At 44.2% G+C, this 18,911-nt stretch overlaps 2 protein-coding genes across 4 annotated transcripts in view; both read left to right on the top strand.

Annotated features, from left to right (window-relative positions):
- The window catches only part of Gnf1 (germ line transcription factor 1), a 46,175-nt gene extending 40,399 nt beyond the window's left edge, over positions 1 to 5,776 (top strand). For both annotated transcript variants that reach the window (XM_077653778.1, XM_077653779.1), the window contains exon 23: positions 3,253 to 5,776. In XM_077653778.1, coding sequence (XP_077509904.1) covers positions 3,253 to 3,456 — 204 coding nt within the window. In that variant the 3' untranslated portion in view covers positions 3,457 to 5,776. The remainder of the gene's footprint in view (positions 1 to 3,252) is intronic.
- An 876-nt stretch (positions 5,777 to 6,652) lies between these two features.
- LOC144120950 (vacuolar protein sorting-associated protein 37B-like) lies at positions 6,653 to 17,286 on the top strand. 2 transcript variants are annotated; one of them, XM_077653777.1, is made up of 5 exons: positions 6,653 to 6,802; positions 7,164 to 7,311; positions 8,288 to 8,459; positions 9,865 to 9,947; positions 14,800 to 17,286. In XM_077653777.1, the coding sequence occupies exons 2-5, from the start codon at positions 7,174 to 7,176 to the stop codon at positions 15,061 to 15,063; spliced, it is 657 nt and encodes a 218-aa protein (XP_077509903.1). In that variant the 5' UTR covers positions 6,653 to 6,802; positions 7,164 to 7,173; the 3' UTR covers positions 15,064 to 17,286. The 2 variants fall into 2 exon arrangements, with proteins under 2 accessions (XP_077509903.1, XP_077509902.1); XM_077653776.1 differs by lacking the exon at positions 6,653 to 6,802 and having other exon boundaries at positions 6,987 to 7,311.
- The last annotated feature ends 1,625 nt before the right edge of the window (positions 17,287 to 18,911 follow it).

The following is an 18,911-nucleotide window of genomic DNA, read 5'->3' as shown; positions in this document are numbered from 1 at the left end:
TTTGTATTTCGCGGGCATCTGCAGAGAGCGAAAAAAAGCCGATGCGTAATAGATGGACAGTTAGAAACTGTTCAGATGGACGTTTCGCGGACCGTTCTACAACTTTCTCACTGGACTTTTTCACCTCTCTTCGTTGCTTGCAAAGCTGGTTAATTATTCTTGACTAATTATGCAATTAAGCACAATACAAAAATAGTGTGAGTTGCTCCATACAACAGCCAGCAACATGCATTTGGTCGCGTCGTCTTAGAGTGCCGCAGCATATTTTTAAACTTTGGCTAAAGCTAGCTGGGACACCCTGTATATGCAAGTATAATTTCAAGGGGATGCTTAGGGTTCTGTTTTGAGGCATATTTGCCCACCAATGTTCCTGCCTCACATCTTTTCTGCCTCTGTGGTTATTTCAGCCCATTTCAGACTTTGACCTCCTGAACATCAACATCAGCATCAACATGGCATCTTAGCGTTGACATGAAAGCGCTGGCACTTGGCATTCACAGTCTAATGTTAGGATTATCAAATCAATGCAGCTGCAGGGATGTAGAGAAGAGGTGTGCACCTAACTCTGCAGTTGGGCTGTTTTTGCCACAACAAATGTTACACTAACCAGCCGAACTTTGAGCCTTAATGCTTCTGGGAGTTTCCTCTTTACTTCGCCATATATCAGTGCAAATGAAGCCTCTTATCTCAAACTCATGCTGCAAAGTTTTTTAAGCTTTTGAGCTTATATTTGCTCTGTGCATTCGAATTGCATGCTGTTCTTGAACCGCATGTGCCATTGCTTGTTACCTCCCTGTCACTAAACTTTCCTGTGCCTTGACCAGGCCTCACTTCAGCGTGCTTCACGCAAAGACTCAAAGATTTGCTGATGGCAAGTCTGACTTGTCCACAATTGCTGCATTTGCTCCTGAGGGCTTCAGACAAGCAGCAAGAATTTGTTGCAGGCAGTTGTCATATTGGTTCACAGACTGTGCATTATGAACAAAAAAAATTGATTTGCATTACCGTATAAACACGTGTAAGGGCTGCACCCTATTTTCCTGAAGGAAATATTAATAAAAAATAATATCCATGTAAGGGCCGCAGCCAAACTTTCCACGACCCACGCGGGATTAGCCTTCGAAATGCACGCGCCGTGGCCTCTGCAATCAGCTCCAGCTGAGATCAACGGTGCGCTTGATCGCAGGGGCGATGCATGGACACAGGAGCTTCCAGGTGCCGCCCACGGATGGCGTCCAAGGTCGCGGATCATTATCATCTTCAACTTTTTCCTCCGCCGCGAGTTCCCGCTATTCATATCGGCATCAGTATCGCCAGCTCCAGCCTTTTGTGGCTGTCAACGGCACGGGAGTTGTGGTAGCGTGTTAGTTCACCGTAGTTGTGGCTTTCGCGTGCTGCCGCCGAGCGTTGCAGTTTTAGCACGATGGGCAAGCACCTTAATAGCTGCACGGCTGGGAGTTTGTTGTCGAACATGGCAAGCGTGCAGCAGGCAGGAAATTCGACGTGGCCTAGAAGTACGTCCGACAATGGTGCAACCAAAAGGATGCATTGAGGAACACAAGCTGCAAAAAGTGCTCTTTCCGAGGCAAGCAGTGCAAGTTTCCTGAACTGGAAGAAGAGCTGCTCTGCTAAGTGATAGAAGCACGGAACAGCGTTTGCACGTTGACAGCGGACATGCTGCGCGACTTCTTGTGGGATGAGTTTGCACCAGAGCACAGCACCAGCTGGGAGTCGGAATACTCCGCGAGTGACGATTGAACATAGAATAAATGCCGCTCATTTCCCGATTGGTGAGCTTTTACTTAAAAAAAAACTTTTTTTTTCGCACATCGCGTGTATGAGCCGCACCCCGAAAATTGGCCCTCAAGTCTGGAAAAAAAAGCGCAGCCCTTACACGCGTTTATACGGTAATTACATTGGTACAGAAGGGGAAAGATACATTTTTTTTGGCTGTTGAGTGGGGTGGAGTGTTTCTTGTTGCAGAGGTGCATGTCTGGTTCAGAATCGTGTCTTTGTTAATTTACCTCGAGTTCTGACAAAGAGCCGGTATTACAAAGTTTCAGTGATTCCATTTTTAAATTGAGTAGGGTTGGGCAGCACAAGGCCGCTGATAATTAAGAGCTGGTGACATCTTACAAGTGGACTTAATTGTACCGCACTGCTTAACCGTGCCTACCTTGACTGCGAGTTGTTAGCTGTTACAGCGGCTTCAAGAATCCTGCTACAAGACACACTTTTAAGAGTTTGATCCTGGCCATGATGCCTGCTTTTTTGTAGAGTAGAAACCCATAATCATTTGTGCATCATGATATTAGTGTGCATTGAATCCTTTCCCTCCAGTGGTTAAAGTTAAGTTGGCTTTCCATTGTGGCATGGCTCATAACCACTTCCTCAGCTTCAGCACAGGAAGGTATTTTAAAGGGACACCGAGGAGAAATCCATTCAATTATTGTTCTTGGTAAAAATCCTTGTGGCTATGCTGACGTTTGTCCGGAAGCACAAGGCGCATTTATGAGTGAAAAGTTAGATTTAAAAGTTTTCCCACAAGGCGATTCCAACTCTTGACATCTTTGCTGAAAGGGTAGGCTGCCACTGTTTTGAAGTGAATGGAGGTGCAGTGTAGTATCTGGGATCCATTCCCAAAAGTCGATGTCGACGCACGCATTTCACTTGCACAATTGGAAGGTGTGGGTGACACCTGTACTGTATTTCACTCTGCGGCCTTCGCTGCCTCCTTAAGTGATATGGGTTCCTTTGTGATTAGAACACGGTATTCTGCCGATACAGTCCAACTTTTATTTGTCTTTAGTGCCCCTTTAAGTAAAAGTTCTATGAACATCTCAGGTAATTATTTTGGTGCAGTCAGACACTGGCTTCCAAATCTTATCTTTCTTCCTCTCTCACTATAAGATGGCCAGATCGACCTTAAAAAATACCCAAGCTCAACTCTTTTTTTTTTTTGTTTCTGAGTGCTTTCTGTTGCCATCGTCTCATTGACTGCATGGCTCATTGGAATTTCCTGCTGAGTGAATGAATTGAAAAATGTCTGTATAGAGATGTATTCGTTTTAAGCTCATATTTAGTTACAGAAGCATTTCATTTGCACTCCTATGTATGCGTTTTGTTGTTTGCTGCCTTGAACTTTCAGAACTTCATTACTCTTCACGTGGCAACCCAGCACTGTTCTTTTTTTTTGCAGAGCTAATTTTTTTTCTCTCATTTCTTTGTGTCCCCCGCCCACTGTGGCTGCAGGTCAAGGCCGCGCTCACACGGGCGTTGAACAAGGAGGCCTTCATGTCACCATATGCCACCGATGATATGGTGAAGAAGAAGGGAAAGAAGGCCACAGGCAAAGCTGGGAAGGCAGCTGCTTTGCCGGCTGATGAAGAGAATCCCGAAGAAGAAGCAGAGGAAGAGGAGGATGAACCAGACCCAACACTTGTTGACTATGACTAGACGTGTTGAATTCGTTGGCTACTTTGAAAGCAGGATAGCTACATCAGCTACAAGCTGATATCACTGTCTCGCTTTGGTGATCATTGCAGCTGCTTTGGCACGTAGGACTCTTTCCAGGCCCTTTTGCATGCTTGGAAGAAGGCTTTCTCCGAGCACCCGGACAAGTGGAAATGTGGTATGTCAATGCATGCTGAACATGAACAGTTGTTAAAGGCTTAACAGATATGGATAGCCTAAAAAGAGAGATTTTAGTTCGTAACTTCAATTGTGGCCTTTGAAGGCAGAAAAATAATGTGATGTCCTGTTTATAAATTTTGATTCCTGATGGTGAGTTTTGCAGGCCAGTAGCAGGCTGCAATTCAATTTTTTTTTTGCAGAAAAGAAAAAGTGATGGGATATGAATATGTCAGCAAGTCTTTCAGCATCTTTTATGTTTTGTACTCATCCCATTGGTAAGCTGTGCACACAGCTCAATATTCCAAATGGTTGGATTTTTGTTTGTTTATTTTATGCTGCCGCATTTGCTTTCCACATTTTTCGAAGTCAAGTTTTCACTGTAATAAGCAATAACAATGGCAATCTATGGCACTTCCCTTCTACTCTTGACCTTCCCTTGAGGCACAGTAATGTGACTCAGTGTATACATGTGGACAAACGAATGTTCGTTCCTGGCATCCATCATTTAGCATGATCACTCACTTTAATCCAGCCTCAAACTGTATGATCAATGGTGTGCCAGTCATAGATCACTAACTTTTTTCTTTGTCAGACTTAATTACTGCTACTAATCCTCCCAATGTGAGACACTAGCTCATTAAAGAGCTGTGTAGATAGCAAATACAGTCGGGATGACTAACTTATGTTGTTGCTGTCATGTTGTGTTTTTGCTGCAACACACCCAACAGATAGCATGAAAACAAAGGGAAGGAAACAATGCATGCATGGTCTAAATGAAAAAACTTACCTACGTGTCATAGATACAAAACTTCCAGAAAGACTTTCACTTTAGCATAGAGGGACGCCTGTAGTAAAATGAACAACTTATGACAAAAATGCTGTCTTCATCAATGCTGCACATAGCACAAGGCTTTCTGCTCACTGTTGCTCCAGTAAGACCGGTGTGTGTGCGTACCCTTCCCTTTTGTGTACAGAAATGATAGCAGTGTGGTTCAGTGAATTCTAGGGTGAGTAATTTAATCCTGGCCAGTACAAAAATGCTGTTGAGTAGAGATGGAAATCGAGACTGGAGCTTCATGTCAACTTACTCACATTTTTCCAGACAGTCGAAAAGCAGCTGCAGCAGGTCAAGGCATATCGGAGTGGTCGACACTGTTTTTGCCAATTTTTGTTTTAGTAGTAATACCTGTACATGCGCCATTTAACGAATACCTCTGTGTGTCCATCAAAAGACGCATTCCCGGGGTGGGGCTGAGTAGATAAGTGTCAGGGCCTCTTTTGTGGGCATTGTCATTCAGTGTATATACCATGGCAACATTGGCAAACGATTCCTGTCACTTAGCGCACAAATCTATTGATAGTGCAATTATTTGGCATTTATGTATGGAAGGACACTGGATTACAACGACCACTTTCATACAGTGCACTCTGCTGTTTAATCAGCATTTGTGGCTTCGATGCACATATTCATTTATCGTGGTGTTTACTTCGAAATTTTGGGCTCAGTCTGTTTGTTATAAACTTTTATTTAATGGCATATCGCACCGGAGATCTGCATTCCAGTTTTTGAAAACAGTGTTGCCATTCTGTTGAGGTCTGTCCAAGAGAAAGTACGTTGGATTGCTTCATTGCTGAATGCAAAATACGTTAATGTAACATTTTATATTACTGTTCTTGGCGGTTACAAATCTTTTTAGTGATGTGACAGCCAGCATTTATTGCCTCTGACAATAATTTGGTCCAGATTCCTCAGATCACATTGTGTTTTAGGGGTACACTTGGAGAAAAAACTTGTGTAATCAAGACGCAAATTTCATATTTACTGTAGTTAAAACATGCAGTGAAGGATGGCTGTGTTTCATTTAAAAGCACGGTGGGGGCATTTTAAAACTTTAATTCCCAAACATCTTGGAGGTGGTAACACATTTATAGATGAGAGGTGACTGCTTTTGTCTGGGGAGTTGCATTCTATTGTAGGAATAACTGAGCATTTTTTAAAAGGTTTTGTTTCATGGAAGCATAAAATGTTGCTCATATCTACCTCTAAAGCATGCCACTTGTTTTTGTAACACTGTCTTGTGTTGTCAATAAAATGCTGTGTTAAAAGTCTACGTTTAATAAATTGACTGGAAAACATCTGAAATTATCTTGGTTATTTCTCTAGCTACTGCCCAAGAATATGCTAGCCTGCATTGTGTTGGTTTCACAATTAAACATTTTAATTCCGATGAGCAGAAACGTCCCACTGTATCATTAACCCATTGCTGAAAGCGGTGAAGAATATGTGTGCCTGTATGTTACGTGCCGGTACATGTTCAGCATTGTTTTTGTGCTCGGTTTCAGTTTATATTTAGTCAAATATCCTGCACTGCCTTAGTAAGTCTAATCTTTTAGCATGCTTGTTTTCTCTAGGTTTTTCACTTGACCAAGCCAAATTTACCTCCTGCAAGAACTGCACGTAGCATATTCTCAGGTTGGAGTGTCGAAAACGTGCATTGCGCACCAGGCTGAGTGCACAGTTTGTGTAACCTATGGACATATGCCAGCAGTCTTTCAACCAGTTATGACAAGTTTGCAAGGTTCTGCGTCATGAAAAAAAAAATCACAAAATGGCGCATAATGGCAGGAAAGGGGCGTTCACTTGAGTGAACTTCAGTTGCATAAGCGGCGCAGACAGGTTTAATGACAGCAGTAGTACGCACTTGGTCATAACGGCCGCTGTAGCTTTAGAATGATTGGGAAATTTTCGCGACTTTCGAAACAAACAAGCATACGACGTGCGTTTGCGCTCTTGCAATGGTCATCACAGCGGCATTACAATTGCAGACGTTCTTAGCATGGCAGGCTTGGCAGGTGGCATTTATTTCAAGCGACTGCTTGCATTGGTTCCTTAGGCATTAGTTTCATGCAAATTTTCATCGGAAATGACGGGAAAATTTTGCCTTTAAAGTTTCGCTTTCTACTGCGGAGCGCGCCTGTTCGGCTGATCTAGCAACATTGTCGCCATTTGTTGTTGCTCGCTCTTGCTCGCGGTCATCGTGATGCCAGTTGAGGTGTGCTAAAGTTACGTTCCCCGAGTCATCTTGATCCTGTTTTTCTGTCACTCGGGCCTGTAACTTTACGTGAATGTCGCCTGCGTCCTAACGCTTGAAGACGACTGAGGCCAAAGGTAAATCACCGTTTCCCTCACTTCGGATCGGGCTGTTGTAATTGTTGTCGGTCCGCTCGCTGCCGAAGTGTGTCTGACGCCGGAGGGGTCCGGCACGCCCGTAAGCTTCGTCATCTTCCTGCGGTTCCTCTAAGCGTCACGCATAAAGTTAAAGCAGGTGTTCCGATTGGCTGTTGCCATAGCTGCTCTGCTGTGCGCGTCACAGCGGTGTCGAGAGCTATGCGATAAGCGCACCTCCCGTCCTGTTGCGACCCGTCCCGTCCTGATGAACGCTTGTTCTCGGACAGCGGAGTTCGGGGTCGGCGTGAAAAATGCCTCGTCCTAAACGACCTCCGCCTCCTGCCCCTGCCCATGCTCGCAGGTTGGTCGACATGCCTTATTACGTGAGTGACGTGAACCCAGACTACACGGCAGCCCTGGGGTTGTTCCAGCACCTCAACACAGAAGAGCTACAAAAGCTACTAAACGACGATGCCCGAGTCGACAGTATGGTCAAGGATCTCCAACAGGTGTGTCGTCGTGCGATGGCGTTTGGTCGTCTTTTCACGGAAGTGCTTTGATCGCCGTCGTTAATTTGTGTCATGTTCATCGAGAGTGTGAACGTGTGTGAAGCGTCGCTGTGAACGTGGGTCGCGATTCCTGTGCTTCTGTTTGCGAAACAGGAGACCTGCTCGGCGCTGCAACCGTGTCAGGAAATTTTTGGGAATGCTGCTTCACTTAAACAAAAGGCACGAAATTCCCTGCGTGGCTGATGTCGCGCACATGTGCCTACTTTTGTTCTGTGCAAGACTCGAAACTTCATGGCATGAAAAAACCAGAAGCTTCCTATTGTAATTCCTTGTCACTTATCGCCTTTTTACTTTGTTGTAAGTGCAGCCTTCAAGTGATATGGGTGGTTCATTCAAGATTGTCAGCTGATCAATTGCTGTAGACCACACTATTTAACGCGATTGCATGTAGTCATTCTACGCCAAGCATACTTAGTAGCTGACAGATGTGAAAGGCCATGCTGCATCATACTATGGAGATCCTGCACCATCCTCTTTTGGTTAGCCAAAATGCGATGATGGATGACTGATGGGACCTTGTTTAAATCTTCTAAAGCAGGAAATGCACTTTTATGGGGTTGTCATTAGATGCCAGTTTGCTGAGCCATTCTTTCTCATTTTCTTTTTTTTTTTTTTTTTGCAAACACATTAGTGCAGTTCTCTCTGTGATATGACACTTTTTAGTGTTTTATTGTTTCCCCTCGAAAGTAGAGAAGCATTCAATCAAGCTGCATGCATTCCTGCTGCTGTATTCATGCTGAGGATCGTTAGTGTTTCATTTCTTTAATGTTTCTTTTTGGGCCGTTTTCTTGTCTCCATACATGGAAATTAGATTAAGAAAAGTTTCCAGAAAATTAGATGAAGTTTTAGTGCTGTGTTGAATACGGCAGAACAAAGGTGGTTTAAATGTGCTGTTGTTTGGTTGCCATGACAACAGGTGAAGAATGCTGAGAATGAACGTGAGATGCTGCTGGCCAGCAACAAGAGCCTCGCGGACTTCAACCTTGCACGGGAGCCCAAGCTCAGGCAGTCGCGGCAGCAGCTGAAGGAGCTGTACGAGCAGGCACAGGAGCTGATGACTGAAGTGGAGCAGAACAAGAAGACCTTAGGTTAGTCCATTGTCTGTACTTGTTCGCGTTCAAGTCTTGATGCGCAGTGGTCGATGCTGATGCATGTCTGGACAGCTGGCCATTTCCTCCTTCAGTAAACTTAATCTTTGAGAAAGAGGTATTTTACCTATTGTTTAAGCATCGAGGAAAGTAGATGTAAACATTCCTCCTTGTTGACCTACTAAATATATTGTTCAGCCTCCAGCTTCACACAGAGGTGACTTGTGGCTGTGGGTTTCCACCAATGCCAACGTTGATCGCTGTGTTTGCGGTGTTCATGCCAATTCAGTTGAAATGCACCATTGTTCATTGGTAGGTTTAACTAAAAATACACAAACCCGAATTCAAAAGAACTGTGGCAAAGTTTGCTAATAATGTGCGACTAAATGCCTGTAAAAAGAAGCAGGGAGGTTGGTAGGTGTTTAACTTAGAGAAATCTAGCGATTTAGAACAGATGTTTATTATGAAAAAAGATGTCCTGCATTTTGTTGCACACATCCGAGGTAAGGTTAACTTTAAGTCTCATTCTACGTTGACATCTTCTGAGCAACATTCCTAGACTCCAGGTTACATCATCTAAGACGGCTGCTGTCCGCACACTCCTCCAAGCTCTTCCTCACGTGCACACATTCCTTTGTTTTTTCGTCCTATTCGGTCTCAGCCAGTTGTCATCATCCCTGCCTCTCTTTTAGCTGAGGCAAATATAAAAACCAGCAGCAAACACTAGCACCGCTTCCCTTCTCCTCTGAACAGCGCAGAAAAAAAATTAGCTGCTGTTTGACTACTGCTGAGCCTGGTTAGAGAGTGAAAGCTGTGGTGTATCAGGCAAGTAGACGCTGCTTGGCGTCTGTAACATTGCAGTGCTCTCACCCTGCCACCCTGGCAGGTGGCAGATGGTGAGAGGTTGGTCACCCAATGATCACTTCGGCCTATTGCTGCAGTGCCGCATGTCTGCCACAACGTTGTCAGCGCTAATGCATGCAGCCCACTAGGCTACAGCTGCGGTCGCCCTGCCTTGTTTGAACTGGTTTGGCAAGGTTCATGCTTAATGCTTATGTACTGTCTGCAGAACATGGAAAACAGTTTTTACCTGTTGCTTGTTCAGCCAAAAACTGCCAGTTTTCGGAAAGTGATGAAAATTCTTCGTAGTACTGTCCATAGACAATAGCTGCAGCTGTTGCTGAGGTTTGAATTTAAAAAACGTACCTTGTTTTCTGGTGTTCAGTTCTTCTGTAGTTTTATGATGGGAACTTCTTCTCTGTATCATTTCTGAAACAGTGCAGATTACTGTGGGGTGTTTTTAAAAATTTTTATTTCTGTACTACAGCTTTGCCTTGTGTTTTTCTTAGTTCAAATTGCGAGCTTATGATCGAACTTTCACATGAGTGCCTCGTATATCGTTCAGACTCCATGGGAGGCCAGTCATCCCTCGAGACAACGCTGGCATTACTGCAGACCGCAGCAGCTCAGGCAGAGGAAGAATCGGAGGTAAGTCAACACTTTATGTAGTTATTGTGTTTGTATTAGAGTCTGTTGATGTGGCTGTTATTCAGTTCAATTCACCTTTATTTTCAACATTTCACAATGTTGTCGGCCTCCCAGGCAAAAAGATGGAACAGCTTGAGGAGGACTGGGAGCCGTCGGCCGGCAACAGTGACAGCAGTACAAAAAATTTATACAAGATGCCTAAAAAAGTCATTTTATCATAAATTTACAAATATAAGAGGTGAAATAAATGTTTAAAAGATATCAAGGTGTTATACAAAGACTAGTGTTAACATGCATACAATATTACAACAAAACCAGTAATTGCACACAACAGACAAGACTAACATAGGTAGGTATGTTTATCGCACGCGGTACTATTTTATGCTAGAAACCGCGAACACAGGTTGCTCTAGAAACATTGAATGCAAAATTTTGCGTGTTATTACAGCGTTATTGAAACTGGATAGACTGTGCTTATTTAGTAACACTGGCACTGTATAGCTTAATGACTGCAGAAAGTAATTAGTGCAGTGGTGTGGAATCAATCATTTTTCACGGCCACGGCTTTCAGAAATATTATTGTTATTATTATTACAGCTACTGCTGCTACACTCTAAATACAAGGATGTAGTTCATTGTCCTTTTTTTTCTTTGTTTTGTATGAACACTGTTTATAGGTTATCAGCAAGTACTTGCACAGCCCATCTCGTGGTTTAACTACTAGCGGTGTAAAAGGTTCAAAATCTTGAGTGAGCATCAGAGGTGTTCGTTATTTGATTCATATTCGATGCAAGAGGTTTATTTTCTATTTGAATATTCGACAGCGATCGAATACCTACTGTGATAAAACCACAGTATTTGGGCAAATTCTCCGAAGATCGAGTTTGAAGTGTCAGGGAAACAGTACAGAGGTGTCCTGTTCGTTCTCTTCTCTGTTGTTTGTTGTACGGACTGGCTACATTCGGACGCTGATAGGCTTAGGTCTTGTCCGAAATTCTGCAAGTGGGCTTTTCCACATATCGCAAGCGGTGAGAGCAAGATGGCCGACCACCCACATCGAGCAGTCACAATGCTAAAGCGCACTAGTTTTTCTCTGATCCTTCTATACTGTGTTACTTACATAATGCTCACACCCTTGGCACTCATCCTGTCGCCTTCACAACTCTTTTAGCGTGAGCTCCGCCGTCTCGTTTTTGTCAGATGTGGTGTGCGGTAAAGCTGCTACAGTGGGGGCCTGAGTCAAGGCGTCGCCGGTGGGGAAACTGGTCGTGTAAAAATCATGGCTACTGAATGGCGCGCTATAGCCTGCACGCATCTTAGTACATGCTTGTAACGGTAGGCGCGACGATGATAGGAAGGCGCTATCGCTATCGCAACAAATAGCCTGGATGTGCAGTTTCGGTTTCTGAGCTTGACCTCCAGCCCTTGGTATAGGCCATGAATTCACCAGCTATACGAATCCAGCTGTGTGACGCCAGTGTGGCTTGCTACTCGCTTTCATCCACATTGTTCTTCAGTGCGCCAAAGCTGCGATCTCGTCATGGGCTCTTGTTACTGCAATGTAGCCTTCTCACAAGGCTTCACTGCAGTTTTGAATTTCCATAGGCAGGGGTGGAAGGCCATCAATAACTTGACCTTCAGGTAATAGGGGCATTTTTTCCAGTCCCCTGAAGTCCAAATTAATGAGGCTGTACTACCCATCATGTTATTTTTTGATGCCAGTCATATGTCATTCAAGGTTTTTTTTATGTATGACCACAGTACAGGTTGCATACTGTTTTGTGGTTTAATCAAACAGTATACATTTCTGGGCATGTCAAGCTTTTGTGTGGTGCCGAGTCAGCCTATGTTTTCTATTTTGGTTGCAAGGGCCGTGCACTATTTTGAAAAAATAATAATAAATAAGGACATTTGCTTACTTTCTTCTGAGATTTTTTTTCATACTGAACAGATATTTGATTCATATTTGAAAATTTTGATTATTTCCACACCTCGAATAGGTGCCCTTCACAAACTTACTTCCTTCACTGTGTGGTACACTGCGATTCAAAAAAAAAAAAAAAACAAAGTAGAAGATGACACTGATGTTTCGTGCTGTATCACCCACAATGAACTACTATTACCAACTCGCCCAGCTATTAATTCTTCTTCCTAGTTATTTCCGTGGTTATTTAAAATGCAGAAAATTTAATTGAACAATGCTTGGTTGCTCTGCTGAAGACTTAGCAGCCTGTTGCTCGAGCAAGACTGATGAATTCGAGGTTGCCAGAGGTCAGCAAACCTCTTCTCAGCAGTTTCATGCTTTATTGAGTGTGCGATTTCAAATTCCGAATGAAGCAAGAAGTCTTCAGAAAGTGTGGCAGAGTGTCCAGAAAATTCTCAACACTGGATTCTACAATATGTTGCTGTGCCTTTAGTGCCAAACTGCTTAACACCACATACAATTTTGGAAATGAAAAACAAGTGGCTGTAATTTTTGCCATGCCCAACAGGTGATCTTGATTTTGAAGCACAATTTCTACTATTACCAGTCATTAGGGTAGTAGTTGTAGTATGTGCCAGTTAGTTTCAAAACAGTGCTCAGCATTCCTGAAGTTCTGCATCTTGTGCATCACAGCAACTACCAGGCTTAGGCCACTCATTGCCATTAAAAATATTTTTGTGTACTACGCAACATCATTATTTGTTGTTTATCTTTAGATCTGTTGTCTGCGACATCTCCAGTGGCTAAATTCAAAAGGATGCAATGATCTTTGTAAAAATTGTTGCACTACAAGAGAACAAAATTATGCATTTGGAGAAAAACCAAGAAAAACTTTGGAAAGCAGTCAGATGCAAGTTGTTCGGAGGAGCAATGAGTTCAGTTGCTAGTACGTTTAAACTCGTACAGTCAACGACCGATTTTTATGGACTCTCTTGGGACCATGAAAACGACCGAAAAATCAGGCAATCCAGAAAATCAAATTTCACCGAAAAAATCACGACTTATTATCAATATACCGGAGGAAGGGGTCAGTTGTATTGCACACATTCTAAAGCTCCTCATGGCTAAATTTTGCCACGCGACATGTGCACAGGCGACGGGCGGCGACTGCTTTCACGAGCTCGGCCTGGCTGTGCTGCCCTCAGCATGTCGCTGATGAACGCACGGGTTGGGACAAAGTCTAAACGGGAAAGCGAACACGCCGCTGTGGGAACTGCGCCGCGCCCGCAGTACGATGTGCCCGGAATGAGAACGCGAAGATGGCAAAACAATAAGAACCGAGAAACAGCCGAAGCAAGCGCTCCGTCGGCGTTGGCGTTCATCATTAGGCCTAGCAACTAGAGCCGAAATCGGCATCGTATCCAGCGATATCCCTCTGTGGTGGCTTGCGTATAATGAGAGGAGTCTTGCCTGTCATCGAAACGCCTGTTGTTTACGGTTTTGCGAAAGAAAAGTCGAGGTTTCGGTGCGTTTTGCCACGAGTACGCTGACCTCACTTTGAAATGCACCACCATTTCCTCCCGCGCTCGCCGTCTCTGTGAAGCCATACGCCTCCCACACGTTTCGCTGCTGCCTCTTTCCCTCTTCAGGATGAAAGACTAGGCACAGATGAGTTCCGCAAACTCTGACTACTTGTCAAGTTCGTGCGGCGGAACACATTCAAGAACAGTACAAATTTGAAACCCCGCGAGCGCAATGTGTCGACTTGTGCAGAATTTCAGCATCGCAAGCTAAGAGGCTCCCTTTAACCTTGAATTTTGTTTTATTTGATCAAGTTTTCGATCTCTCCTGCAAGTTTAATTAATGAGGTCTCACTGTACGCATTATATGACGGCTTGGGTACTGGCGGCGAGGGCAAATGAGGTCCGAAAAATTGAGCAGTCAGTTGCGGTGCGTCCAAAATTTCAGGCGCTCTTGTACATTGGTTCTATGGGCCATGTCGCGGTGCCGGACCATCCGAATTTTCGGTCGTCGGCTATACCAGCATATGCGTAGGTTATGCATAAGAGTGGGCCTATAGAAACGCACTCTAGGGCTGAATAAATACAGTAGAATCTCGGTGATACTGTACGATGTGAGTGCACGTTAAAACACCTCAGGTGGTCGAAATTTCCAGAGCCCTCCACTATAGCGTCCCTCATAGCCTGAGTCGCTTTGTGATGTTAAACACCCATAAACTAAACTAAGAAAACAAATGTCACAGGGATGCAAAAAAATATATGACCTGAAATTCGTATCATTACAGAACAAAATCACGAGGATAGCATTGATTAATTTATTTACGGCCAGGCGACAACACTCTGTGCTTGCAGTGTGTACTGCGCGACTAAAGGTGCCTTTCTAGTTTGTCCTAAAGCAGATGTTTACCTGGTGCCATATTACGGCTTTTGCTGTTATCACTTTGCTCTCTGAACCTTTTTGAAATGAGTCTAACATGAGTGCTCATTTTCAAAACTTCTGCTATTTGCAGTGGCTTACTCAGCTTGTTGGTAATCACGTTTTCTTGAAGGTGGGCTGTTCATAAAGCAGTTGTGTTTAATTTCTTATTGCTCTGGGTGCAGAAATAAATATTATTTCTAGAGAACAATTGGTCCTTAGACCGTATTGCATTTGTAGCAGCAATCAAAAGGTCTAGCTGAGGTAATTGGCGTTGAGGCAAGTATTTTTACTAAGCTTTTAACCTTGCTTCAAGCCAGGAGTATGTACTACTATGCCAACTGCATGAGGCACAGTGCAGAGGAGCCGACCAGTGATCTACAAAAGCCGAGTTGATGTAAACAGAGAAATTTGCTGCAAGTACCAACTTTTGAATGAAAAGGTGAGCTGGAATTTCAGCACATGATGCGGATGGCTTTGGTGACATTGCAGAAGGTAGCCTCGAGCTTTCTGGATGGCGAGAGGACAGTCGAGTCCTTCCTGGAGGAGTTCGTTGAGGTGCGCAAGCTCGCTCACCTGCGGCGCATCAAGGCAGAAAAAATGACCGAGCTGCTGACATGCCGGCTTCCAAGGCCCATGGGTGGCGCGCCAAGCCGGCCTGCACCCCCTGCCCCTGCATATCCTCTACCTCCCGTTGGTGGACCCATGCCCCCTTACCCTACCACACACTATCCCATGCCAATGCCGTTCATGTGAGCCTTTGTGTGTTTCTGTGTGTGTGTCCTAGGTCCGAGCCTCTGGACGGGCTCAGCTGCTTGCGAAATGCGCCCCGAAACTCTCCAACGAATGTTAACTGGTGAAAATGGCCAGTTGCAACCAGTCCATAGTTCTGCGCTCATTGACGGCGGAAGAAGCCGCCTACATGTGCAAGCTGCTGTTCTGGAGCTTGTACCCGTAGCGGTCCACGAACGGATCCTCTGTGTACAATTTTAGCCTGAGCTCCCTCCTCTCTAATGCAAGCCCATTTTGGGCTAATACAAAATGTCGGAGTGTGTGAGGCCTCAGCTTTAGCCACTGCGTCTAATTCTTGTGTTCCCTATGCAGCGAGGAAGGTTGGCAAGGCTGATGCTCTCTGGCGTACTTACTGTTAGTCCAATTTCACCAGGAGGTTAACATACTTGAATTGCCAGCAGGTCTGTGCTGCTCTGGCACAAGTTAAGCAGAGTATATGTGGCTTTTCAACTGCCTGTACCGAGTAGTTGGAGTGCGCCACCCTCTCCTGTTTGTGAATACAGTTTCCGGGTGACTTTCGATAGGTGACTAGGTGACGAAGATGCAGCAGCGTTTGATGAACTGAATGAGAGCTCTAGGTTGACTTCAAGGCAGCAAACATTGGCTGCAGTCAGCATTACTGCCTCTTGGCACCAGATATTGATGCATGGTTCCTGCGACTGAGGTGCGACAGGCAGGTTTTTTTATTTTTTTGCCTCTTTGCCACTTGGTACTCTTCAAATGCATTGAGGCACTCATAGTAGGCATCTTGGATTCAAAAGCCAACATTGTGCTTGCCTGTCAAACATACCGTGGCAGTTTCTGTAGAGTGCGACTTTTTGCTGTTATTTTGTGTGTTAAATGGCAGTACAAAGTGGCTGTACCAGAAACTGAAATATGTTTGATCTATGGCCGCCTGTTATGCTTCAAACGTGTCATACTTGGTTTTTGTTAGACAATAATTTAAGCACAGAGATGTGAGAGTGTAAGTTGCCGTTTTCCACTTTTTGTAATCTGTCTTGTACGTAATTGTCTTTTATGAATGGGAGAAATCGGATCACCATAAACTGGGAGACCCATACTACATAAGTTGTGTCAGGGGAAGCCATTGTCGGTAACTCTCTTGTAGCTCACATGCTGAATGATTAAATAGAGTTTACCATATTTCTGGCATGGTGTATGCAGTGTACTTGAGTATACCAGATGTACTCCATGCATATTGCATTCATGTGTAATGTATTCATCGGGATTCTTGCTGCTTTAACCGTATTACATCGCTAAAAAGCACTGTAGCTGCAACTAAAGTATACATGCTACAATTTTGCCTGCTACAAGTTTGCCTGCATGTGCACTATGTCCGGAGCACATTTTTCTTTTCCTTGAGAGTTATGCGAGTATGTGCTGGTCATGCCGCCTAGCCAAATTACTATACTGGCAACCGGAAGTCGTGCACAGCATTAGTGGACTTTTTTTTTCTTTTTCACAGACTTCTTACGGCATGAACTGACACTGCTGAATCGGGTGTTGTTACAACTTATGGGAAGGGTTAGAATTTTTGCAGATGTTTGCACACAATTGATGTCTAAAACAAGGAGAACTTTTTGAACATTGTGCAGTGTGTATATGGAAAACAGAGATCTTCACCTGTTACTTTTGTGCTCTGTGAACGCAGACCAGGGCCAGAGTCCCTCTGATGATTTTTGTATGATCGTGCGTTATGCAGTGAGTGAACTATATACTTGCTTGTGGATGCCATGTTCCATTTTTTTGTTCTTTTTTTGACTTTTTTATTGCAGGACTACTGTGCTATGGCCAACATGTTCTTTCTTTGGCTTGATATGCAGGTTAAAATGCACAAAGTGTAGCTCAGGGGTCACTTGGTTCATGTTCCTGCATTGTGTGACACCCCAGAACACTGCAGTACACAGAAGTGTTGCACTTGCCTGTTTTTTTATTGTTCAATGTATTGTATGAGCTTCCAAATGAAGACAGAAAGAGGGGTGGGAAAGGGTGTGCAGTGTGTTGAATTTGTGTTTTTGTTCACATATGTCCTTGCTAAAGAATCTTGAGCTCTTTTATGGCTCCTTACTAATTTGCCTTGGAGAGTAGCTTTCAACTGAACAGAGCAGCTCTTCGTAAACCCATCTCCAGTCACATGGTCTGTTTACTTTTCACTTGCATGAAATGAATAAAAGGAGTGCCATTTTACCAATGCGCTAATGCTGCACCATTCTGATCTGTCAGCCCTCTTGCTACAGTGCAGTGGCTAAGTCCTTCCGCTGCCGAGTACACTGTTGTAGGATCTAGTCCCGGCTGCAGTGGCCTTATTTTGACGGGTGAAAGAGCCCTTATGCATCTTTTTGGGACATCAAATCACACGTGCCACACCATGCCACTTCTACCTGTTGGCGCTGTAAAGGTATACAAGACAGTGAGTATTCTGTGTTATAAATGGACACTCGGCACACTTCCTCACTGCCAGTTAGCCTTCAAGTGAGAGGCAAGGGTTCAAAAAATTACGACAATCTTCTGCTCTCAGGCATGGCTAACTTAAGTGTGTTCACTCCAGCTATGCATCTGTCATTCATGCTCATTATTATGTATCCTGTAATTCCAGGTTATGAAAATGTTGGATGGATGGCCAGCCTTTAGCTTTTTAGTACTCGATGTTCTCCACATCACAGAACTATGATGCTATTTGTTGAAAGTTGTGAAATTGAAATCTAAACAGCCGCCGCGATGGCTCAATGGTTATGGTATTCGGCTGCTGACCCGAAAGATGTTGGTTCAATCCCGGCCGCGGTGGTTGCATTTCTATGGAGGCGAAATTCTAGAGGCCTGTGATTGTGCGATGTCAGTGCACGTTAAGAACCCCAAATGGTAGAAATCTCTGGAGCCTTTCACTACGGTGTCCATCATAGCCTGAATCCCTCTGGGTGCGCTAAACCCCCATAAACCATAACACTTAAAGTGATTTCTGAACTTATAACGATAAAACTATACAGACAGTGAATCGGTATCAAATATCATGAACTCTCCATCACCTTAGGATTTATAAATTCTGGTTTTCGCCGTGTTGGTTAGCTTTTTGTGCCGTATGTATCTGGAAGATTTACCAGCGACGGCGATATTCAAACGCCTAATTCCTGTAAAGCAGCATAAGATCAACACTTTTGCATATTGTTATAGTAAGCGCGTTGTACTGGCTTCGTAATTTTTGGCACTTTAAAGGGAGCCTGAAATGGATTCGGTGGGCATATTCTAGTGCAACAAATCGGTAGAGGTGGTCTTTGTGGGTATTCGAGTCAAATTTGAAAGCTTTGCATGGACCATATAATTTAGAAATACCTTCTACTAGAAATTGTGGCTCGCAGTACCTCGCAACCGATTAGGGCGACGCCTCACCGCCGCGCGTCCCCTACCTCGATGACGTGAGTGGGCAGAAAAGCCAGCACCTCTACAGATCTGTTGCACTAGAATATGCCCATCAAAATCATTTCAGGGTCCCTTTAACCAGCGTAGCGAAACTACTCACGCGAGCGCAAGGGATTATTTATTTATTTATTTTCAGAATACCTGCGTTGCCTCCAAGGCATAATAAACAATGTCACTTATCAGAATAAGAGTGGCCCCAGTACACTGCCCTGGGGCAATCCTGAATATACGGTTATGTATGATGAGCTACGGCCATTCAGAACAACACACTGTTTACGATTGTTTAAGAACTTCGCATACGCGTTTGGCGCACACGACCGCTGATGATGGCCAATAGCGGCCTTGCATACCGTGTGGTTTGGATACTAGGTGGAAAAGGACCGTAGCAGGGGAACTCT

Source organism: Amblyomma americanum, chromosome 2 (genome assembly GCF_052857255.1).
Source record: "Amblyomma americanum isolate KBUSLIRL-KWMA chromosome 2, ASM5285725v1, whole genome shotgun sequence".
NCBI lineage: Eukaryota > Metazoa > Arthropoda > Arachnida > Ixodida > Ixodidae > Amblyomma > Amblyomma americanum.
The sequence above is the reverse complement of the archived record's forward strand: the minus strand, read 5'-3'. Positions and strand labels throughout refer to the sequence as shown.

What these genes read in the sequence shown, in the direction of transcription:
- LOC144120950 (XM_077653776.1), top strand. Translation starts at nt 7,114, where the DNA reads ATGCCTCGTCCTAAACGACCTCCGCCTCCTGCCCCTGCCCATGCTCGC. An exon ending in TGGTCAAGGATCTCCAACAG is followed by an intron (nt 7,312 to 8,287) that starts GTGTGTCGTCGT and finishes CCATGACAACAG; the next exon opens with GTGAAGAATGCTGAGAATGA. An exon ending in GCAGAACAAGAAGACCTTAG is followed by an intron (nt 8,460 to 9,864) that starts GTTAGTCCATTG and finishes TATATCGTTCAG; the next exon opens with ACTCCATGGGAGGCCAGTCA.